The sequence below is a fragment of the Oncorhynchus clarkii genome, chromosome 33 (genome assembly GCF_045791955.1).
Source record: "Oncorhynchus clarkii lewisi isolate Uvic-CL-2024 chromosome 33, UVic_Ocla_1.0, whole genome shotgun sequence".
Lineage (NCBI taxonomy): Eukaryota > Metazoa > Chordata > Actinopteri > Salmoniformes > Salmonidae > Oncorhynchus > Oncorhynchus clarkii.
The window spans coordinates 38915689-38941313 of record NC_092179.1 but is presented as its reverse complement, the minus strand read 5'-3'; the positions used below and the strand labels follow the sequence as shown (position 1 = coordinate 38941313).

General features: G+C 46.4%; 1 protein-coding gene across 2 annotated transcripts in view; it reads left to right on the top strand.

Annotated features, from left to right (window-relative positions):
• LOC139392865 (ras-related protein Rap-1b) overlaps nt 1–25625 on the top strand; it is a 114375-nt gene that overhangs the window by 55085 nt on the left and 33665 nt on the right. For both annotated transcript variants that reach the window (XM_071141180.1, XM_071141179.1), the window contains exon 2: nt 15590–15669. In XM_071141180.1, coding sequence (XP_070997281.1) covers nt 15613–15669 — 57 coding nt within the window. In that variant the 5' untranslated portion in view covers nt 15590–15612. The remainder of the gene's footprint in view (nt 1–15589; nt 15670–25625) is intronic.

Genomic DNA, 25625 nt, shown 5'->3' with positions numbered 1-25625 from the left:
CTGGCTGAATACAGTAAGAGAAGGAGAGACTGATACCTGGGCTGGCTGAATACAGTAAGGGAAGGAGAGACTGATACCTGGGCTGGCTGAATACAGTAAGAGAAGGAGAGACTGATACCTGGGCTGGCTGAATACAGTAAGAGAAGGAGAGACTGATACCTGGGCTGGCTGAATACAGTAAGAGAAGGAGAGACTGATACCTGGGCTGGCTGAATAGAGTAAGAGAAGGAGAGACTGATACCTGGGCTGGCTGAATACAGTAAGAGAAGGAGAGACTGATACCTGGGCTGGCTGAATACAGTAAGAGAAGGAGAGACTGATACCTGGGCTGGCTGAATACAGTAAGAGAAGGAGAGACTGATACCTGGGCTGGCTGAATACAGTAAGAGAAGGAGAGACTGATACCTGGGCTGGCTGAATACAGTAAGAGAAGGAGAGACTGATACCTGGGCTGGCTGAATACAGTAAGAGAAGGAGAGACTGATACCTGGGCTGGCTGAATACAGTAAGAGAAGGAGAGACTGATACCTGGGCTGGCTGAATACAGTAAGAGAAGGAGAGACTGATACCTGGGCTGGCTGAATACAGTAAGAGAAGGAGAGACTGATACCTGGGCTGGCTGAATACAGTAAGAGAAGGAGAGACTGATACCTGGGCTGGCTGAATACAGTAAGGGAAGGAGAGACTGATACCTGGGCTGGCTGAATACAGTAAGAGAAGGAGAGACTGATACCTGGGCTGGCTGAATACAGTATACTCTTTAGAAAAAAAAGTTCCAAAAGAGTTCTTCAGATGTCCCCATAGAATAAATCAAATCAAATGTATTTATAAAGCCCTTCGTACATCAGCTGATATCTCAAAGTGCTGTACAGAAACCCAGCCTAAAACCCCAAACAGCAAGCAATGCAGGTGTAGAAGCACGGTGGTTAGGAAAAACTCCCTAGAAAGGCCAGAACCTAGGAAGAAACCTAGAGAGGAACCAGGCTCTGAGGGGTGGCCAGTCCTCTTCTGGCTGTGCCAGGTGGAGATTAGAAACCTAGAGAGGAACCAGGGTCTGAGGGGTGGCCAGTCCCCTTCTGGCTGTACCAGGTGGAGATTAGAAACCTAGAGAGAGGAACCAGGCTCTGAGGGGTGGCCAGTCCTCTTCTGGCTGTGCTGGGTGGAGATTAGAAACCTAGAGAGGAACCAGGCTCTGAGGGGTGGCCAGTCATCTTCTGGCTGTACCAGGTGGAGATTAGAAACCTAGAGAGGAACCAGGCTCTGAGGGGTGGCCAGTCCTCTTCTGGATGTGCCAGGTGGAGATTAGAAACCTAGAGAGGAACCAGGCTATGAGGGGTGGCCAGTCCTCTTCTGGCTGTACCAGGTGGAGATTAGAAACCTAGAGAGGAACCAGGCTATGAGGGGTGGCCAGTCCTCTTCTGGATGTGCCAGGTGGAGATTAGAAACCTAGAGAGGAACCAGGCTATGAGTGGTGACCAGTCCTCTTCTGGCTGTACCAGGTGGAGATTATAAACCTAGAGAGAGGAACCGGGCTCTGAGAGGAGGCCAGTCCTCTTCTGGCTGTGCCAGGTGGAGATTAGAAACCTAGAGAGGAACCAGGCTCTGAGGGGTGGCCAGTCCTCTTCTGGATGTGCTGGGTGGAGATTATGGCCACGAAGGCCTGATTGTTCTTCCCTTTTTAGTTCCATGTAGAACAGAGGGTTCTACATGGAACTCAAAAGGGTTCTACCTGGAACTCAAAAGGGTTCTACCTGGAACCAAAAAGGGTTCTTCGAAGGGTAGTTCTATGGGGACAGCCGAAGAACCCTTTTAGGTTCTAGATAGCACCATTTGTAAGGAGGAGAGACTTGGCTCTCTGAATACTGTAGAGGACGATGCTGAAACGAAGCTGTGTTTCTGAAACCCTGGCTCTGTCCTTGGTACACTTTCAGGTACAGCCGTGGACTTAGACAGGGTCTCTCACAGGGTTGGGGAAGGGGGCAGGCAAAAGCCCCACTTTTTTTTCTCCATTGGAGGGCCAAGACCCCAACTTAATTCTTAACACTGTTTCCACTCCCCAAAAACCTGCCTCTCAGAGGATCTAGAGAGTAACCTTACGCCATATCCCTCCGCTCTGTATTCATTCTGGTGCGTTCTTCATGCCTGGGCAAGTGTGTATTTTAGGTTCTGTTCTCGGCTGCCTGGTCTTATACCCAGGACGTGTGGGTGTGTTGAGACGACTGGGGGTGTGGCTGTGAAACACTTCCTGTTAGTACACACCCTGTCACACACACACACACTCAGGCGTTGTGCATACTGCTGACGTGTGTGTGTGTGTGTGTGTGTGTGTGTGTGTGTGTGTGTGTGTGTGTGTGTGTGTGTGTGTGTGTGTGTGTGTGTGTGTGTGTGTGTGTGTGTGTGTGTGTGTGTGTGTGTGTGTGTGTGTGTGTGTGTGTGTGTGTGTGTGTGTGTGTGTGTGTGTGTGTGTGTGTGTGTGCGTAAGCCTCAAGGCAAGATGCAAGGCAACACCTCACTGATAACCAGTCACCACCAGGACATTACAGGAAGGACAAAGAGGTTATAATTAGCATGTTTCTTGTAGCTGGGTGTTGCCAGTGTTTTCCATAGCACCATAAAGCTATCTCTGATTAGCATGTAGCTGGGTGTTGACAGTGTTTACCACCATAAAGCTACCTCTGATTAGCATGTAGCTGGGTGTTGACAGTGTTTACCACAGCACCATAAAGCTATCTCTGATTAGCATGTAGCTGGGTGTTGACAGTGTTTACCACAGCACCATAAAGCTATCTCTGATTAGCATGTAGCTGGGTGTTGACAGTGTTTACCACCATAAAGCTACCTCTGATTAGCATGTAGCTGGGTGTTGACAGTGTTTACCACCATAAAGCTACCTCTGATTAGCATGTAGCTGGGTGTTGACAGTGTTTACCACAGCACCATAAAGCTACCTCTGATTAGCATGTAGCTGGGTGTTGACAGTGTTTACCACAGCAAAATAAAGCTACCTCTGATTAGCATATCGCTGGGTGTTGACAGTGTTTACCACAGCACCATAAAGCTACCTCTGATTAGCATGTCGCTGGGTGTTGACAGTGTTTACCACAGCACCATAAAGCTACCTCTGATTAGCATGTAGCTGGGTGTTGACAGTGTTTACCACAGCACCATAAAGCTACCTCTGATTAGCATGTCGCTGGGTGTTGACAGTGTTTACCACAGCACCATAAAGCTACCTCTGATTAGCATGTCGCTGGGTGTTGACAGTGTTTACCACAGCACCATAAAGCTACCTCTGATAAGCATGTTTCAGAGATACTGTTGTTTTGCCAGTTGTAAAAAGGTGTGTGACACAAAGCCAACGGTCTGACATGTTATAATCAACAACAACAACAACAACAACAACAACAACAAACGCACCAGTTAAAGGTATGAGTCATTAGTGTGATTTGCAGATTACAGGAAGAGAGTTAGATGGCATAGTCCTCCTCTTCAGCTAGCCCGACCTCCTACAGAACTCAAATGACGAGTTGTTAACAGACTTTGATTACTTCTGTTGAAGGTCTTTGAATTTATTTAAGATTTTTGGAAAAAAGAACTTATAATTTTTTTTTTTTACATTTCTGCCCGGCGGAGCAGATGTGATGTCATCGGTTCTTCTGCTGTTTGTTGCCGTGCAACCGTGGTAATTATTATCATTCATAGCCCCACCAAAAACACACATGGCAGTGTGTCAAGTAACGATCAGGGCACATTTTTGGCATGAATTGCTTTGCAAAAGTGTTTGATTGTAAATGGAAACATTTCTCTCAGAAATAGTTCCTGTCCTATCAAAGGTCTTAACTTAAAAACTGAGAGGAAAATATAACTACAGTCTTCTGTCTGTCTGTATATTACTGTTGTTGTTGTTGTTGTAATGAAACATTAACTAGTCTTCTGTCTGTCTGTATATTACTGTTGTTGTTGTTGTTGTAATGAAACATTAACTAGTCTTCTGTCTGTCTGTATATTACTGTTGTTGTTGTTGTGAAACATTAACTAGTCTTCTGTCTGTCTGTATATTACTGTTGTTGTTGTAATGAAACATTAACTAGTCTTCTGTCTGTCTGTATATTACTGTTGTTGTTGTTGTAATGAAACATTAACTAGTCTTCTGTCTGTCTGTATATTACTGTTGTAATGAAACATTAACTAGTCTTCTGTCTGTCTGTATATTACTGTTGTTCTAATGAAACATTAACTAGTCTTCTGTCTGTGTCACGTCCTGACCTTAGCTCCTTTTTTGTACGTCTCTATTTTAGGTTGGTCAGGGTGTGAGTTGGGGTGGGCATTCTATGTTTGTATTTCTATTTGTTTGGCCTGGTATGGTTCCCAATCAGAGGCAGCTGTCAATCGTTGTCTCTGATTGAGAACCATACTTAGGCAGCCTTTTTTCGCCCTTGAGTTGTGGGTAGTTGTTTTCTGTTTCTGTCTCTGTACCAGACAGGACTGTTTCGTTTGTTCCGTTTTTGTTATTTTTGTCCTAGTGTTCAGTGTAATTATAAGATCATGAACACGTACTGCGCTGCATATTGGTCCAATCCTTCCTCCTCCTCCTCAGAAGAGGAAGACGACAATCATTGCAGCGCAGCAGTAATACAATGTAGTCTAGACCCATCTAGACCCATCTAGACCCATCTAGACCCATCTATACCCATCTATACCCATCTAGGCCCATCTAGACCCATCTAGACCCATCTAGACCCATCTAGACCCATCTAGACCCATCTATACTCATCTATACTCATCTATACTCATCTATACCCATCTATACCCATCTATACCCATCTATACTCATCTATACCCATCTATACCCATCTAGACCCATCTAGACCGATCTAGATCCATCTTGACTCATCTATACCCATCTATACCCATCTATACACATCTATACTCATCTATACCCATCTAGACCCATCTATATCCATCTATACCCATCTATACCCATCTATATCCATCTAGACCGATCTAGACCCATCTAGACCCATCTATACCCATCTAGACCCATCTATACCCATCTATACCCATCTATACCCATCTATACCCATCTAGACCCATCTATACCCATCTATACCCATCTAGACCCATCTAGACCCGTCTACACCCGTCTATACCCATCTAGACCCATCTAGACCCATCTAGACCCATCTAGACCCATCTATACCCATCTACACCCATCTACACCCATCTAGACCCATCTAGACCCATCTAGACCCATCTACACCCATCTATACCCATCTACACCCATCTAGACACATCTATACCCATCTACACCCATCTACACCCATCTAGACCCATCTATACCCATCTACACCCATCTAGACCCATCTATACCCATCTACACCCATCTACACCCATCTAGACCCATCTACCCCCATCTAGACCCATCTAGACCCATCTAGACCATCTACCCCCATCTAGACCCATCTACACCCATCTAGACCCATCTACCCCCATCTACCCCCATCTACCCCCATCTACCCCCATCTAGACCCATCTATACCCATCTACACCCATCTACACCCATCTACACCCATCTATACCCATCTATACCCATCTAGACCCATCTACACCCATCTAGACCCATCTATACCCATCTACACCCATCTAGACCCATCTACACCCATCTAGACCCATCTATACCCATCTAGACCCATCTAGACCCATCTATACCCACCTATACCCATCTACACCCATCTAGACCCATCTACACCCATCTACACCCATCTACACCCATCTAGACCCATCTATACCCATCTACACCCATCTAGACCCATCTATACCCATCTACACCCATCTACACCCATCTAGACCCATCTACCCCATCTACACCCATCTAGACCCATCTACCCCCATCTAGACCCATCTACACCCATCTACACCCATCTAGACCCATCTACCCCCATCTACCCCCATCTACACCCATCTACACCCATCTATACCCATCTACACCCATCTAGACCCATCTACCCCCATCTAGACCCATCTACACCCATCTACACCCATCTACACCCATCTAGACCCATCTAGACCCATCTACACCCATCTACACCCATCTATACCCATCTACACCCATCTATACCCATCTAGACCCATCTACACCCATCTAGACCCATCTAGACCCATCTAGACCCATCTACACCCATCTACACCCATCTATACCCATCTACACCCATCTATACTCATCTATACCCATCTATACCCATCTATACCCATCTATACCCATCTAGACCCATCTAGACCCATCTATACCCATCTAGACCCATCTAGACCCATATATACCCATCTAGACCCATCTACACCCATCTACCCCGGGAGAATGTACACAAGATCAGATAAGAATGAAATGTACAGCAGTAGATATCTTACAGTGAGCTGTGTTGAGAATCCAGTGTATAAATACATAAGCTGTGTGTGTGTGTGTGTGTGTGTGTGTGTGTGTGTGTGTGTGTGTGTGTGTGTGTGTGTGTGTGTGTGTGTGTGTGTGTGTGTGTGTGTGTGTGTGTGTGTGTGTGTGTATAAACACTATAACTAAAATACACCGTGTGAAATGGGAAGTTGCCAGTGGTTCAACGTCTCTATAGCATGGGACAGCAGGGGTGGCTGAGTGTGTGTGTGTGTGTCTGAGTGTGTGTGTGTTTGTGAGTATGAGGTGTGTTTGATAGCTTGTGTGAGTGACTGTGTATCACCTGGTAGACGGCTAGGGATGGCCGTTCAACAGTCTGATGGTGATAGAAGCTGTTCAACAGTCTGATGGTAATAGAAGCTGTTCAACAGTCTGATGGTGATAGAAGCTGTTCAACAGTCTGATGGTGATAGAAGCTGTTCAACAGTCTGATGGTAATAGAAGCTGTTCAACAGTCTGATGGTGATAGAAGCTGTTCAACAGTCTGATGGTGATAGAAGCTGTTCAACAGTCTGATGGTGATAGAAGCTGTTCGACAGTCTGATGGTAATAGAAGCTGTTCAACAGTCTGATGGTCTGGTGATAGAAGCTGTTCAACAGTCTGATGGTGATAGAAGCTGTTCAACAGTCTGATGGTGATAGAAGCTGTTCAACAGTCTGATGGTGATAGAAGCTGTTCAACAGTCTGATGGTGATAGAAGCTGTTCAACAGTCTGATGGTGATAGAAGCTGTTCAACAGTCTGATGGTGATAGAAGCTGTTCAACAGTCTGATGGTGATAGAAGCTGTTCCAACAGTCTGATGGTCTGGTGATAGAAGCTGTTCAACAGTCTGATGGTGATAGAAGCTGTTCAACAGTCTGATGGTGATAGAAGCTGTTCAACAGTCTGATGGTCTGGTGATAGAAGCTGTTCAACAGTCTGATGGTGATAGAAGCTGTTCAACAGTCTGATGGTGATAGAAGCTGTTCAACAGTCTGATGGTGATAGAAGCTGTTCAACAGTCTGATGGTAATAAAAGCTGTTCAACAGTCTGATGGTGATAGAAGCTGTTCAACAGTCTGATGGTGATAGAAGCTGTTCAACAGTCTGATGGTAATAGAAGCTGTTCAACAGTCTGATGGTGATAGAAGCTGTTCAACAGTCTGATGGTGATAGAAGCTGTTCAACAGTCTGATGGTGATAGAAGCTGTTCAACAGTCTGATGGTCTGGTGATAGAAGCTGTTCAGCAGTCTGATGGTGATAGAAGCTGTTCAACAGTCTGATGGTGATAGAAGCTGTTCAACAGTCTGATGGTGATAGAAGCTGTTCAACAGTCTGATGGTGATAGAAGCCGTTCAACAGTCTGATGGTGATAGAAGCTGTTCAACAGTCTGATGGTCTGGTGATAGAAGCTGTTCAACAGTCTGATGGTGATAGAAGCTGTTCCACAGTCTGATGGTGATAGAAGCCGTTCAACAGTCTGGTGGTGATAGAAGCCGTTCAACAGTCTGATGGTGATAGAAGCTGTTCAACAGTCTGATGGTCTGGTAATAGAAGCTGTTCAACAGTCTGATGGTGATAGAAGCTGTTCAACAGTCTGATGGTGATAGAAGCTGTTCAACAGTCTGATGGTAATAGAAGCTGTTCAACAGTCTGATGGTCTGGTGATAGAAGCTGTTCAACAGTCTGATGGTGATAGTAGCTGTTCAACAGTCTGATGGTCTGGTGATAGAAGCTGTTCAACAGTCTGATGGTGATAGTAGCTGTTCAACAGTCTGATGGTCTGGTGATAGAAGCTGTTCAACAGTCTGATGGTGATAGAAGCTGTTCAACAGTCTGATGGTAATAGAAGCTGTTCAACAGTCTGATGGTAATAGAAGCTGTTCAACAGTCTGATGGTGATAGAAGCTGTTCAACAGTCTGATGGTGATAGAAGCTGTTTAACAGTCTGATGGTGATAGAAGCTGTTCTACAGTCTGATGGTGATAGAAGCTGTTCAACAGTCTGATGGTGATAGAAGCTGTTCAACAGTCTGATGGTAATAGAAGCTGTTCAACAGTCTGATGGTGATAGAAGCTGTTCAACAGTCTGATGGTGATAGAAGCTGTTCAACAGTCTGATGGTGATAGAAGCTGTTCAACAGTCTGATGGTGATAGAAGCTGTTCAACAGTCTGATGGTGATAGAAGCTGTTCAACAGTCTGATGGTCTGGTAATAGAAGCTGTTCAACAGTCTGATGGTCTGGTAATAGAAGCTGTTCAACAGTCTGATGGTGATAGAAGCTGTTCAACAGTCTGATGGTGATAGAAGCTGTTCAACAGTCTGATGGTGATAGAAGCTGTTCAACAGTCTGATGGTGATAGAAGCTGTTCCAACAGTCTGATGGTCTGGTGATAGAAGCTGTTCAACAGTCTGATGGTGATAGAAGCTGTTCAACAGTCTGATGGTAATAGAAGCTGTTCAACAGTCTGATGGTGATAGAAGCTGTTCAACAGTCTGATGGTGATAGAAGCTGTTCAACAGTCTGATGGTAATAGAAGCTGTTCAACAGTCTGATGGTATTTGAAGCTGTTCAACAGTCTGATGGTGATAGAAGCTGTTCAACAGTCTGATGGTAATAGAAGCTGTTCAACAGTCTGATGGTATTTGAAGCTGTTCAACAGTCTGATGGTAATAGAAGCTGTTCTACAGTCTGATGGTGATAGAAGCTGTTCAACAGTCTGATGGTAATAGAAGCTGTTCTACAGTCTGATGGTATTTGAAGCTGTTCAACAGTCTGATGGTATTTGAAGCTGTTTAACAGTCTGATGGTAATAGAAGCTGTTCAACAGTCTGATGGTGATAGAAGCTGTTCAACAGTCTGATGGTGATAGAAGCTGTTCAACAATCTGATGTAATAGAAGCTGTTCAACAGTCTGATGGTGATAGAAGCTGTTCAACAGTCTGATGGTAATAGAAGCTGTTCTACAGTCTGATGGTGATAGAAGCTGTTCAACAGTCTGATGGTGATAGAAGCTGTTCAACAGTCTGATGGTGATAGAAGCTGTTCAACAGTCTGATGGTATTTGAAGCTGTTCAACAGTCTGATGGTGATAGAAGCTGTTCAACAGTCTGATGGTAATAGAAGCTGTTCAACAGTCTGATGGTATTTGAAGCTGTTCAACAGTCTGATGGTATTTGAAGCTGTTTAACAGTCTAATGGTAATAGAAGCTGTTCAACAGTCTGATGGTGATAGAAGCTGTTCAACAGTCTGATGGTGATAGAAGCTGTTCAACAGTCTGATGGTGATAGAAGCTGTTCAACAGTCTGATGGTGATAGAAGCTGTTCAACAGTCTGATGGTGATAGAAGCTGTTCAACAGTCTGATGGTAATAGAAGCTGTTCAACAGTCTGATGGTCTGGTAATAGAAGCTGTTCAACAGTCTGATGGTGATAGAAGCTGTTCAACAATCTGATGGTGATAGAAGCTGTTCAACAATCTGATGGTCTGGTGATAGAAGCTGTTCAACAGTCTGATGGTCTGGTAATAGAAGCTGTTCAACAGTCTGATGGTGATAGAAGCTGTTCAACAGTCTGATGGTGATAGAAGCTGTTCAACAGTCTGATGGTGATAGAAGCTGTTCAACAGTCTGATGGTGATAGAAGCTGTTCAACAGTCTGATGGTGATAGAAGCTGTTCAACAGTCTGATGGTGATAGAAGCTGTTCAACAGTCTGATGGTGATAGAAGCTGTTCAACAGTCTGATGGTAATAGAAGCTGTTCAACAGTCTGATGGTGATAGAAGCTGTTCAACAGTCTGATGGTGATAGAAGCTGTTCAACAGTCTGATGGTGATAGAAGCTGTTCAACAGTCTGATGGTGATAGAAGCTGTTCAACAGTCTGATGGTCTGGTAATAGAAGCTGTTCAACAGTCTGATGGTAATAGAAGCTGTTCAACAGTCTGATGGTATTTGAAGCTGTTCAACAGTCTGATGGTGATAGAAGCTGTTCAACAGTCTGATGGTAATAGAAGCTGTTCAACAGTCTGATGGTATTTGAAGCTGTTCAACAGTCTGATGGTATTTGAAGCTGTTCAACAGTCTGATGGTGATAGAAGCTGTTCAACAGTCTGATGGTGATAGAAGCTGTTCTACAGTCTGATGGTATTTGAAGCTGTTCAACAGTCTGATGGTATTTGAAGCTGTTTAACAGTCTAATGGTAATAGAAGCTGTTCAACAGTCTGATGGTGATAGAAGCTGTTCAACAGTCTGATGGTGATAGAAGCTGTTCAACAATCTGATGGTAATAGAAGCTGTTCAACAGTCTGATGGTCTGGTGATAGAAGCTGTTCAACAGTCTGATGGTCTGGTGATAGAAGCTGTTCAACAGTCTGATGGTAATAGAAGCTGTTCAACAGTCTGATGGTGATAGAAGCTGTTCAACAGTCTGATGGAGATAGAAGCTGTTCAACAGTCTGATGGTGATAGAAGCTGTTCAACAGTCTGATGGAGATAGAAGCTGTTCAACAGTCTGATGGTGATAGAAGCTGTTCAACAGTCTGATGGTGATAGAAGCTGTTCAACAGTCTGATGGTGATAGAAGCTGTTCAACAATCTGATGGTAATAGAAGCTGTTCAACAGTCTGATGGTCTGGTGATAGAAGCTGTTCAACAGTCTGATGGTCTGGTGATAGAAGCTGTTCAACAGTCTGATGGTAATAGAAGCTGTTCAACAGTCTGATGGTGATAGAAGCTGTTCAACAGTCTGATGGTAATAGAAGCTGTTCAACAGTCTGATGGTGATAGAAGCTGTTCAACAGTCTGGTGGTGATAGAAGCTGTTCAACAGTCTGATGGTAATAGAAGCTGTTCAACAGTCTGATGGTGATAGAAGCTGTTCAACAGTCTGGTGGTGATAGAAGCTGTTCAACAGTCTGATGGTCTGGTAATAGAAGCTGTTCAACAGTCTGATGGTGATAGAAGCTGTTCAACAGTCTGGTGGTGATAGAAGCTGTTCAACAGTCTGATGGTCTGGTGATAGAAGCTGTTCAACAGTCTGATGGTAATAGAAGCTGTTCAACAGTCTGATGGTGATAGAAGCTGTTCAACAGTCTGATGGTGATAGAAGCTGTTCCAACAGTCTGATGGTCTGGTAATAGAAGCTGTTCAACAGTCTGATGGTAACAGGAGCTGTTCAACAGTCTGATGGTGATAGAAGCTGTTCAACAGTCTGATGGTGATAGAAGCTGTTCAACAGTCTGATGGTGATAGAAGCTGTTCAACAGTCTGATGGTGATAGAAGCTGTTCAACAGTCTGATGGTAATAGAAGCTGTTCAACAGTCTGATGGTGATAGAAGCTGTTCAACAGTCTGATGGTGATAGAAGCTGTTCAACAGTCTGATGGTGATAGAAGCTGTTCAACAGTCTGATGGTGATAGAAGCTGTTCAACAGTCTGATGGTGATAGAAGCTGTTCAACAGTCTGATGGTGATAGAAGCTGTTCAACAGTCTGATGGTGATAGAAGCTGTTCTACAGTCTGATGGTGATAGAAGCTATTCAACAGTCTGATGGTGATAGAAGCTGTTCAACAGTCTGATGGTAATAGAAGCTGTTCAACAGTCTGATGGTGATAGAAGCTGTTCAACAGTCTGGTGGTGATAGAAGCTGTTCAACAGTCTGATGGTCTGGTGATAGAAGCCGTTCAACAGTCTATCGATCTTGGTTCCTGATGCACTTGTACTATCTCTGTCTGTCAGATGGTAGCAGGGTGAACAGTTCATGGCTGAATGTAGTCAGGACACTGGGGATAACACCACTACTCTTATGATAAGTACCACGGGATCTTTAGTGACCACAGAGAGTCAGGACACCAGGGTTAACACCACTACTCTGACCACAGAGAGTCAGGACACCGGGGTTAACACCACTACTCTGACCACAGAGAGTCAGGACACCAGGGTTAACACCATTACTCTGACCACAGAGAGTCAGGACACCACTACTCTGACCACAGAGAGTCAGGACACCACTACTCTGACCACACCGGGGTTAACACCACTACTCTTATGATAAGTACCATGGGATCTTTAGTGACCACAGAGAGTCAGGACACCCATTTAACATCCCATCTGAAAGACAGCACCCTACACAGGGCAATGTCCCCAATCACTGCCCTGGGATATTTATTTTTTAGACTAGAGAAAAGAGTGCCCCCTACTGCCGCTTCAACACCACTTGCAGCAGCATCTGGTCTCCCATCCAGGGACCAACCAGGACCAACTCTGCTTAGCTTTAGAGGCAAACTAGCATTGGGATGCAATGTGGTATACTGCTGGCTTATATAGTGCTCTACATTTGACCAGAGCCCTATGCCCTGGTGAAAAGTAGTGCTCCATGCAGGGAATAGGGTGGCATTTTGGCATGCAGACTCAGAGGGAAAGCAGAAGTCCTGGAGGCACTGGGTTAGGGTAGAGGGAAAGCAGAAGTCCTGGAGGCACTGGGTTAGGGTAGAGGGAAAGCAGAAGTCCTGGAGGCACTGGGTTAGGGTAGAGGGAAAGCAGAAGTCCTGGAGGCACTGGGTTAGGGTAGAGGGAAAGCAGAAGTCCTGGAGACAATAGTCAGACAGCATAGGGCTGCTATATGACCCAGGCTCTGAGAGACAGACACGGAGGAGCACGCTGGTGACTCACTTCAAACCACGATGTGTTTGTCACTTTCAATAAAGATCTGAAGTTTTGAATCCTGTTGGTCTATTTTTAATGGAGGTGCCACCTCTCTCTGTCTCTCTGTCTCTGTCTATCAATTCAATTTAAGGGATTTACTGGCATGGGAAAAATATGTTTACATTGCCAAAGCAAGTGAAATAGATAATAAACAAAACAATATAAAGTGAAAGGTGAACATTATACTCACAAAAGTTCCAAAGGAATAGAAACATTTCAAAAGTCATGTTATGTCTCTATACAGTGTTGTTACGATGTGCCCCCCTCTCTCTCTCTCTGTCTCTCTCTCTCTCTCTGTCTCTCTCTCTCTCTCTCTCTGTCTGCCTCTCCCTCTCTCTCTCTCTCTCTCTCTCTGTCTCTCTCTCTCTCTCTCTCTCTCTCTCTCTCTCTCTCTCTCTCTCTCTCTGTCCCTCTCTCTCTCTCTCTCTCTCTCTCTCTCTCTCTCTCTCTGTCTCTCTCTCTCTCTCTCTCTCTCTCTCTCTCTCTCTCTCTCTCTGTCTCTCTCTCTCTGTCTCTCTCTCTGTCTCTCTCTCTGTCTGTCTCTCTCTCTCTCTCGATTAAAAGGAAGAGAGCTCCATCAGTCTCAGTCTCCAGCCCTGCCTGGCACCAAATCCCCACTAAACACCCATGTGGCTGACTCCTGCTGTCTCCCTCTGACTTCCCTTGTCTCCTCTCTTCCTCCATCTCTCTCTACGTCTTCTTTTTCATCCCTCTTATCAGTCTTTGATCTGTCTGGCCTCGTCCATCTGACCTGGTGAAAATCAAAGAGGTGACAGGATATTTCATGTATTTATGCCTTTGTCTAACTCGGCGCTGCGCTCAGTAAATGTTGCTGGAATTAGCATAAGTGTTGCATGATGCAGAAGAAGAGAGGCGAAGGAGAGAGGTGAAGGAGAGGCCAGAGTGGGTGGCAGAGACATATAGTGACTGTGTGTGTGTGACTGGAACTAATGTCTATAGTGACTGGAACTAATGTCTATAGTGACTGGAGCTTATGTCTATAGTGACTGGAACTAACGTCTATAGTGACTGGAACTCATGTCTATAGTGACTGGAACTCATGTCTATAGTGACTGGAACTAATGCTATACATCTATAGTGACTGGAACGCATGTCTATAGTGACTGGAACTAATGTCTATAGTGACTGGAACGCATGTCTATAGTGACTGGAACGCATGTCTATAGTGACTGGAACTAATGTCTATAGTGACTGGAACTAATGTCTATAGTGACTGGAACTAATGTCTATACATCTATAGTGACTGGAACTAATGTCTATAGTGACTGGAACTAATGTCTATAGTGACTGGAACTAATGTCTATAGTGACTGGAACTAACGTCTATAGTGACTGGAACTAACGTCTATAGTGACTGGAACTAACGTCTATAGTGACTGGAACTAATGTCTATAGTGACAGAAACTAAAGTTTACTATTTTACAGATCCACAACTCAACAGTCCTTCTCTCTACGTTATTACCACGTTATTACCACGTAAGGACCAACAGTCCTTCTCTCTATAACTGAAATACAGCGCTCTGCAGTCCAATAAGTCAACAGTCCTTCTCTCTACGTTATTACCACGTAAGGACCACGTTAGTTTACCCTGTTATTACCATGTTATTACCACGTTATTACCGCGTTATTAACAAGTTATTACCACGTTATTACCATGTTATTACCACGTTATTACCATGTTATTACCACATTAGTTTACCCTGTTATTACCATGTTATTACCACGTTATTACCACGTTATTACCACGTTAGTTTACCCTGTTATTACCATGTTATTTTACCCTGTTATTACCATGTTATTACCACGTTATTACCACGTTATTACCATGTTATTACCATTTATTACCATGTTATTACCACGTTATTACCATGTTATAACCAATTATTACATGTTAGTTTACCATGTCATTACCATGTCATTACCATGTCATTACCATGTTATTACCATGTTATTACCACGTTATTACCATGTTATAACCATTTATTACATGTTAGTTTACCATGTTATTACCATGTTATTACCATGGTATTACCACGTTATTACCATGTTATTACCACATTAGTTTACCCTGTTATTACCATGTTATTACCACGTTATTACCACGTTATTACCACGTTAGTTTACCCTGTTATTACCATGTTATTTTACCCTGTTATTACCATGTTATTACCACGTTATTACCACGTTATTACCATGTTATTACCATTTATTACCATGTTATTACCACGTTATTACCATGTTATAACCAATTATTACATGTTAGTTTACCATGTCATTACCATGTCATTACCATGTCATTACCATGTTATTACCATGTTATTACCACGTTATTACCATGTTATAACCATTTATTACATGTTAGTTTACCATGTTATTACCACGTTATTACCAGATGTTGAGCTGGTTAACTGACCCTGGCCTCCTCTGTCTCTCTCTACAGGGTGACACCAGACACAGTGAACGATGCGTGAATACAAGTTAGTCGTCCTGGGCTCTGGAGGCGTGGGCAAGTCTGCTCTGGTAAGTCGTCCCTCTCTCTCCATCTGTCTTCAACCCCCCCCCTTTGGGTTGCACAGGGCCGTAGGTTACCGAAATAGAACCTAGTTCCTCCTACTGGTTTCTTAAGGCTGTAGTATTCAGTACAGTGCTTGGTTAAGTTCCATAGATTACCTCGGGACCGGTGAAGGTCCATGGACCTTGGGTTGAGAAACACTACTGGAACACAGCGTTTCTCCATCCTGGATCTGGGAACCCAACAAGGGGCGTATGTCTCTGCCCCTCAACCTGGTCCTGGGGACCCACATGTCTCTGCCCCTCAACCTGGTCCTGGGGACCCAATGAGGGGCGCATGTCTCTGCCCCTCATCCTGGACCTGGGGACCCAACGAGAGGCGCATGTCTCTGCCCCTCAACCTGGTCCTGGGGACCCAACGAGGGGCACATGTCTCTGCCCCTCAACCTGGTCCTGGGGACCCAACGAGAGGCGCATGTCTCTGCCCCTCAACCTGGTCCTGCGGACCCACATGTCTCTGCCCCTCAACCTGGTCCTGGGGACCCAATGAGGGGCGCATGTCTCTGCCCCTCATCCTGGACCTGGGGACCCAACGAGAGGCGCATGTCTCTGCCCCTCAACCTGGTCCTGGGGACCCAACGAGGGGCACATGTCTCTGCCCCTCAACCTGGTCCTGGGGACCCAACGAGAGGCGCATGTCTCTGCCCCTCAACCTGGTCCTGCGGACCCACATGTCTCTGCCCCTCAACCTGGTCCTGGGGACCCAATGAGGGGCGCATGTCTCTGCCCCTCATCCTGGACCTGGGGACCCAACGAGAGGCGCATGTCTCTGCCCCTCAACCTGGTCCTGGGGACCCAACGAGGGGCACATGTCTCTGCCCCTCAACCTGGTCCTGGGGACCCACATGTCTCTGCCCCCCCCAAGTACTAACACAGTAGATTGAACTCATTTACACTACTGGAACACAGCGTTTAACACTCTGTCTCTGACCAGAGGAACTGGGTTGTATAGTCTCTGCAGGCCTGGCGGTCCCTCTCTCCCAGGAGACCCATGTCCTTAGCTGGGTCACAGAGGGGTTGTGAGAACGTCAGCTGTCATCGTTTAGCATTCCTTCTATCACTCTATTTCTCCATCCCTCCATCACTATATCCCTCCCCCCTCCCTCCCTCCTCCCTCCCTCCCTCCCTCCCTCCCCCCTCCACCCCTCCCTCCCTCCCTCTCCCCTCCACCCCTCCCTCCCTCCCTCCCCTCCACCCCTCCCTCCCCCCTCCACCCCTCCCTCCCTCCCTCCCCTCCCTCCCTCTCCCCTCCACCCCTCCCTCCCTCCCTCCCCTCCTCCCTCCCTCCCTCTCCCCTCCACCCCTCCCTCCTCCCTCCCTCCCCTCCCCTCCACCCCTCCCCTCCCCTCCACCCCTCCCTCCCTCCCCCCTCCCTCCCTCCCTCCCTCCCTCCCTCCCCTCCACCCCTCCCTCCCTCCCTCCCTCCCTCCCCCCTCCCTCCCTCCCCCCTCCCTCCCTCCCTCCCCCCTCCCCTCCACCCCTCCCTCCCTCCCCCCTCCACCCCTCCCTCCCCTCCACCCCTCCCTTCCTCCCTCCCTCCCCCCTCCCTCCACTGTAACATCATCATGTGTATTTCTGTGTGTCTCTAAATGTATTTCTGGTGCTGCAACAAACATGATCACGTGTTGGAATGTATAGATTGTTATCTCACTGTTCATGTTGCTAGGAAGACATGTCACTGAGGTCGGAGATGTGACTAGAGGCCGGGGATATGTCTAGAGGCCGGGGATATGACTAGAGGCCGGAGATATGACTAGAGGCCGGAGATATGACTAGAGGCCGGAGATATGACTAGAGGCCGGAGATATGACTAGAGGCCGGAGATATGACTAGAGGCCGGGGATAGGAATAGAGACCGGAGATGTGAATAGAGGCCGAAGATGTGAATAGAGACCGGGGATATGAATAGAGACCGGGGATGTGAATAGAGACCGGGGATATGAATAGAGGCCGGGGATGTGAATAGAGGCCGGGGATGTGAATAGAGGCCGGGGATGTGAATAGAGGCCGGGGATGTGAATAGAGGCCGGGGATGTGAATAGAGGCCGGAGATATGAATAGAGGCCGGAGATATGAATAGAGGCCGGAGATATGAATAGAGGCCGGAGATATGAATAGAGACCGGAGATATGAATAGAGACCCAGGATGCGAATAGATGCCGGAGATGTGAATAGAGGCCGGAGATGTGAATAGAGGCCGGAGATATGAAAAGAGGTCAGATGCAATTAGATCTTCTGTTTATTGATCTGATAAAATACTTGCCATGTCATTCAGAGAGGAACCTCTAATGGCGACCCCTGTACATACTGCCATATAAAGACAGACTTTAACCTTCTGTCCCATTTTGTAATGGCTAGCGTGTTCTTTGGGTGACCCACACGTACTGTTTTATAAAGTAGCTCGGCCTTTTTTAGAATGGCTAACGATAGCATGTTTATCTCTCCATGTTGTCTGAATGTGTTGGTATTGTCTCTACGTAGGCTAACTTTCTCCTAGCGCACCAGGCTAGTTAGTTCCATCCCACTGATCACCAACCGTGTGAGAGAGAGAGGTCCTACTGGTAACACCGTGGAGTCATCCTACTATGGGAAGAACATCCCTCTACATCCCTCTATATCCCTCTACATCCCTCTACATCCCTCTATATCCCTCTATATCCCTCTACATCCCTCTATATCCCTCTACATCCCTCTACATCCCTCTATATCCCTCTACATCCCTCTACATCCCTCTACATCCCTCTACATCCCTCTATATCCCTCTACATCCCTCTACATCCCTCTATAACCCTCTATATCCCTCTATATCCCTCTACATCTCTCTACATCCCTCTACATTCCTCTATATCCCTCTACATCCCTCTACATCCCTCTCTTATCATCACTTCCTCCCCATTTCTCTCTCTCTGTCTCTCGGTCTTTCTCTCTCTCTCTCTCTCTGTCTCTCTCTCTCTCTCTCTCTGTCTGTCTTGTCTGTCTTGTCTGTCTGTCTGTCTGTCTGTCTGTCTGTGTCTGTCTCTCTCTCGGTGTCTCTCGGTCTCTCTCGGTCTCTCTCTCTCTCTCTATCTCTCTCTACCTCTCTACGCTTGACCTCCCATTACATAGCAGGAATGCAGCCTCCCCCTGTATTGTCCATTAGTTCTAATTGGATCACTATATAAGTGGTGGTGTAGAGAGCTCCATTAGTTCTAATTGGATCCCTATAGAAGTGTTGGTGTAGAGAACTCCATTAGTTCTAATTGGATCGCTATATAAGTGTTGGTGTAGAGAACTCCATTAGTTCTAATTGGATCACTATATAAGTGGTGGTGTAGAGAACTCCATTAGTTCTAATTTGATCACTATAGAAGTGGTGGTGTAGAGAACTCCATTAGTTCTAATTGGATCACTATATAAGTGGTGGTGTAGAGAACTCCATTAGTTCTAATTGGATCACTATATAAGTGGTGGTGTAGAGAACTCCATTAGTTCTAATTGGATCACTATAGAAGTGTTGGTGTAGAGAACTCCATTAGGTCTAATTGGATCCCTATAGAAGTGGTGGTGTAGAGAACTCCATTAGTTCTAATTGGATCCCTATAGAAGTGGTGGTGTAGAGAACTCCATTAGTTCTAATTGGATCCCTATAGAAGTGGTGGTGTAGAGAACTCCATTAGTTCTAATTGGATCACTATATAAGTGGTGGTGTAGAGAACTCCATTAGTTCTAATTGGATCCCTATAGAAGTGGTGGTGTAGAGAACTCCATTAGTTCTAATTGGATCCCTATAGAAGTGTTGGTGTAGAGAACTCCATTAGTTCTAATTGGATCACTATATAAGTGGTGGTGTAGAGAACTCCATTAGTTCTAATTGGATCACTATAGAAGTGGTGGTGTAGAGAACTCCATTAGTTCTAATTGGATCACTATATAAGTGGTGGTGTAGAGAACTCCATTAGTTCTAATTGGATCGAGAGAGAGAGAGACTCTTGTCAGAGTCCAGGCCACAGAGCGGTGCCTTGCCACAGCCCGTAACTAGGCAACGGGTGTAACAGTTACAGCGTGGGAACCAGGGCGCCACCGCGAGTGGGTTTCACACACAACCTCCCTTAGCTTTTTTTTTTCCCAGGACATGTGATTTACTGTAGAGAAAGGAACAGAGGACGAGGTGGAGCGTGAGCTAAAACCCCTCTCACAGAGACAGGGAACTCATGTGGAAAACCCTCTCACAGAGACAGGGAACTCATGTGAAATAACCTCTCACAGAGACAGGGAACTCATGTGAAAAACCCTCTCACAGAGACAGGGAACTCATGTGGAAAACCCTCTGACAGAGACAGGGAACTCATGTGAAAAACCCTCTCACAGAGACAGGGAACTCATGTGAAAACCCTCTCACAGAGACAGGGAACTCATGTGGAAAAACCCTCTCACAGAGACAGGGAACTCACGTGAAAACCCTCTCACAGAGACAGGGAACTCATGTGGAAAAACCCTCTCACAGAGACAGGGAACTCATGTGAAAAACCCTCTCACAGAGACAGGGAACTCATGTGAAAAACCTCTCACAGAGACAGGGAACTCATGTGAAAAACCCTCTCACAGAGACAGGGAACTCATGTGAAAAATCCTCTCACAGAGACAGGGAACTCATGTGAAATACCCTCTCACAGAGACAGGGAACTCATGTGGAAAAACCCTCTCACATAGACAGGGAACTGATGTGGAAAACCCTCTCACAGAGACAGGGAACTCATGTGAAATACCCTCTCACAGAGACAGGGAACTCATGTGGAAAACCCTCTCACAGAGACAGGGATCTCATGTGGAAAACCCTCTCACAGAGACAGGGAACTCATGTGAAAAACCCTCTCACAGAGACAGGGAACTCATGTGGAAAACCCTCTCACAGAGACAGGGAACTCATGTGGAAAACCCTCTCACAGAGACAGGGAACTCATGTGAAAAACCCTCTCACATAGACAGGGAACATGTGAAAAACCCTCTCACAGAGACAGGGAACATGTGAAAAACCCTCTCACAGAGACAGGGAACATGTGAAAAACCCTCTCACAGAGACAGGGAACTCATGTGATCCAGCTTCCCGAATCAGAACCATTCCAGATTTCCCCAGGACCAGATTGTGGCTGTAATGAAGAGCAGATAGTATAATCTTTACAGCCCTGTTTGGACCTGACCGGTCCCCATGGTGCTGATATTCACTATGGATATTTTAATACAGACACTAATGGAGCTAGCCTGCTGGACCAGAGGCTCATTGTAGAGTCATTCATAAATCTCCTGTTCCCTGGACTGGGCTTCTAGCTAGAGCCACGTTTTGTTCAGAGGGAGGGAGGGAGGGAGGGAAGGAAAGAGGGAAGGAAAGAGGGAGGGAGGGAAGGAAAGAGGGAAGGAAGGAAGGAAGGAAGGAAGGAAGGAAGGAAGGAAGGAAGGAGGGAGGGAGGGAGGGAGGGAAGTAAGGAAGGAAGGAAGGAAGAATGGAGGGAGGAAGGAAGGAAGGAAGGAAGGAAGGAAGGAAGGTAGGGTAGAGAGGTAAAGGGGAGGGAGGGAGGGAGGAAGGAAGGAAGGAAGGAACGGTAGAGAGGGAGGGAGGGAGGGAGGGTAGAGAGGTAAAGGGGGGTGGGAGGGAGGGAGGAAGGAAGGAAGGAAGGAAGGAAGGAAGGGTAGAGAGGTAAAGGGGGGTGGGAGGGAGGGAGGGAGGGAGGGAAGGAAGGAAGGAAGGGTAGAGAGGTAAAGGGGGTGGGAGGAAGGAAGGAAGGAAGGAAGGAAGGAAGGAAGGAAGGAAGGATAGAGAGGTAAAGGGGGGTGGGAGGGAGGGAGGGAGGGAGGGAAGGAAGGAAGGAAGGAAGGGTAGAGAGGTAAAGGGGGTGGGAGGAAGGAAGGAAGGAAGGAAGGAAGGAAGGAAGGAAGGAAGGAAGGAAGGAAGGGAGGAAGGGAGGAAGGAAGGAAGGAAGGAAGGAGAGGTAAAGGGGTGAGAGGGAGAGAGATTCTGTCAGACTTTGTCTCTGACTGTTTATCTCAGGAAGACACAAAAATAATGGTGTTGCACAAAAAAAAAAAAAGTCCAGTTGCCATGACAACAAATACAAATTCCATCTTTACACTGTTGCCTTAGAGCACACAATGAAACTACACATACCTCGGCCTAAACATCAGCACCAAGGGTAACTTCCACAACGCTGTGAACCATCTGAGAGACAAGGCAAGAAGGGCCTTCTACGCCATCAAAAGGAACATCAAATTCAACATACCAGTTAGGATTTGGCTAAAAATACTTTATATATATATATATCAAAAATTTATAGAACCCATTTCCCTCTATGTTTGTGAGGTCTGGGGTCCGCTCACCAACCAAGAATTCACAAAATGGGACAAACACCAAATTGAGACTCTGCATGCAGAATTCTGCAAAAATATCCTCCGTGTACAACGTAGAACACCAAATAATGCATGCAGAGCAGAATTAGGGCCGATACCCACTAATTATCAACATTCAGAAAAGAGCCGCTAAATTCTACAACCACCTAAAAGGAAGCGATTCCCAAACCTTCCATAACAAAGCCATCACCTACAGAGAGATGAACCTGGAGAAGAGTCCCCTAAGCAAGCTGGTCCTGGGGCTCTGTTCACAAACACAAACACACCCTACAGAGCCCCAGGACAGCAACACAATTAGACCCAACCAAATCATGAGAAAAAAATATATAATTACTTGAATTAACAAAACTAGAATGCTATTTGGCCCTAAACAGAGAGTAGAATACCTGCCCATAGTGACTGACCCAAACTTAAGGAAAGCTTTGACTATGTACAGACTCAGTGAGCATAGCCTTGCTATTGAGAAAGGCCGCCGAGAGAAGACAGGCTATGTGCTCACTGCCCACAAAATGAGATGGAAACTGAGCTGCACTTCCTAACCTCCTGTCCAACGTATGACCATATTAGAGACCCTCAGATTACACAGATCCACAAAGAATTCGAAAACAAACCCGATTTTGAAAAACTCCCATATCTACTGGGTGAAATTCCACAGTGTGACATCACAGCAGCAAGATGTGTGACCTGTTGCCACAAGAAAAGGTCAACCAGTGAAGAACAAACACCATTGTAAATACAACCCATATTTATGTTTATTTATTTTCCCTTTTGTACTTTAACTATTTGCACATCATTACAACACCGTATAGAGACATAATGTAACATTTGAAATGTCTTTATTCTTTCAAAACTTATGTGAGTGTTAATGTTGGACATTTACCATTTTTGAGAGAGATGAGTCAATGAGAGGATTTTTAATTTATTTTACCTTTATTTAACTAGTCAAGTCATTTAAGAACAAATTCTTATTTAGAAAGACGGCCTACCCCCCGGGGGCCAAACCCGGACGACGCTGGGCCAATTGTGCGCCGCCCCTATGGGACTCCCAATCACGGCCGGTTGTGATACAGCCTGGAATCGAACCAGGGGCTGTAGTGACGCCTCTAGCACTGAGACGCTGTGTCTTAGACCGCTGCGCCACTCGGGAGGATGAAGTGCTAACACCAGTCTTTCCTCTGCCAGGCTGGTCTTTCCTCTGCCAGGCTGGTCTCTCTTCTGTCAGGCTGGTCTCTCCTCTGCCAGGCTGGTCTTTCCTCTTTCCTCTGCCAGGCTGGTCTCTCCTCTGCCAGGCTGGTCTCTCCTCTGCCAGGCTGGTCTCTCCTCTGCCAGGCTAGTCTTTCCTCTGCCAGGCTAGTCTTTCCTCTGCCAGGCTGGTCTTTCCTCTGCCAGGCTGGTCTTTCCTCTGCCAGGCTGGTCTTTCCTCTGCCAGGCTGGTCTTTCCTCTGTCAGGCTGGTCTCTCCTCTGCCAGGCTGGTCTCTCCTCTGCCAGGCTGGTCTCTCCTCTGCCAGGCTGGTCTTTCCTCTTTCCTCTGCCAGGCTGGTCTCTCCTCTGCCAGGCTGGTCTTTCCTCTACCAGGCTGGTCTCTCCTCTGCCAGGCTGGTCTCTCCTCAGCCAGGCTGGTCTCTCCTCTGCCAGGCTGGTCTTTCCACTGTCAGGCTGGTCTTTCCTCTGCCAGGCTGGTCTCTCCTCTGCCAGGCTGGTCTTTCCTCTGTCATCCTCTGGGTTAGGCTTTCCTCTCTCTGGCCGTCTTTCTCTCTCTCCCTCTCTCTCCTTCTCTCTCTCTTTCTCTCTCTGTCTCTCTCTCTCTCTCTCTCTCTCTCTCTCTCTCTCTCTCTCTCTCTCTCTCTCTCTCTCTCTCTCTCTCTCTCTCTCTCTCTCTCTCTCTCTCCATGTCACTAGTAAGAAGCTCTGGTTTGCTCTATGAATTAATCTGGGTAAAGAATCCCAGGCTTCTGACAAGGGAGGGGCCGAAAAGCAATGATCTAATTTCAATGAGATCCTTTTTCCTCCTCCTCGTCTTCCGTCTCTCTCTCTCCCTTTCTTTTCACCTCTCTCTCCTTCTCCAAAGATCTTCTGGGTAAATGCTTCCAGTGCCCTAGAATAGGTCTCACACTCACTCCCCTTATGTCCCAAACGGCACCCTATAGAGTGCACTATACTGTCTAAGGAATAGGGTGTCATTGGGTCCTGGGCTAAAGTAGTGCACTATATATAGGGAATAGGGTATCATTGGGTCCTGGGCTAAAGTAGTGCACTATATATAGGGAATAGGGTGTCATTGGGTCCTGGGCTAAAGTAGTGCACTATATATAGGGAATAGGGTGTCATTGGGTCCTGGGCTAAAGTAGTGCACTATATAGGGAATAGGGTGTCATTGGGTCCTGGTCTAAAGTAGTGCACTATATAGGGAATAGGGTGTCATTTGGGACTCCCCATCTGCACCCCTACATTAGAGCTCCGGCAGTCCCGCTGGTGATTAAATTGATTTGTCTTAATTAATTACAAATTAAACTGAATATTTTTTTTAAAAGCTGAGAGAGAGAGACAACTTCATGTCTTCACAGACGCAAACAGTTCGAGACATGTTGACGAAGTGTGTGTGTGCGTTTGTTTGTTTGCGTGTCTGGAGGGAGGAGTGGATTTAATCTGATCACTGGTGTGAGTTCTGAGTTTGGAGGGAAGAGTGGGATTTAATCTGATCACTGGTGTGAGTTCTGAGTCTGGAGGGAGGAGTGGATTTAATCTGATCACTGGTGTGAGTTCTGAGTCTGGAGGGAAGAGTGGATTTAATCTGATCACTGGTGTGAGTTCTGAGTCTGGAGGGAAGAGTGGATTTAATCTGATCGCTGGTGTGAGTTCTGAGTCTGGAGGGAAGAGTGGATTTAATCTGATCACTGGTGTGAGTTCTGAGTCTGGAGGGAAGAGTGGATTTAATCTGATCACTGGTGTGAGTTCTGAGTCTGGAGGGAAGAGTGGATTTAATCTGATCACTGGTGTGAGTTCTGAGTCTGGAGGGAAGAGTGGATTTAATCTGATCACTGGTGTGAGTTCTGAGTCTGGAGGGAAGAGTGGATTTAATCTGATCACTGGTGTGAGTTCTGAGTCTGGAGGGAAGAGTGGAAATGTGTTTATGGGTTCATGTGTGTTCATGTGTGTGTTTAGGACTATGTGATCAGCACACATGTACGTGAGTGTGTTAAGGCCGACTGGCTGGCTGGCTGGCTGGCTGACTGGCCGACTGGCTGGCTGGCTGGCATCCAGAGGGCCTGCCAGCAGAGCAGTGGCTAGGTGGCTGGGCTGTGTGCCTGCTTGTCTCTGACCAGAGTGCTGCTACTCTGTCTGGCTGGGACCAGGGGGTTGGTTCTGACCAGGGGGTTGGTTCTGACCAGGGGGTTGGTTCTGACCAGGGGGTTGGTTCTGACCAGAGTGCTGCTACTCTGTCTGACTGGGACCAGGGGGTTGGTTCTGACCAGGGGGTTTGTTCTGACCAGAGTGCTGCTACTCTGTCTGACTGGGACCAGGGGGT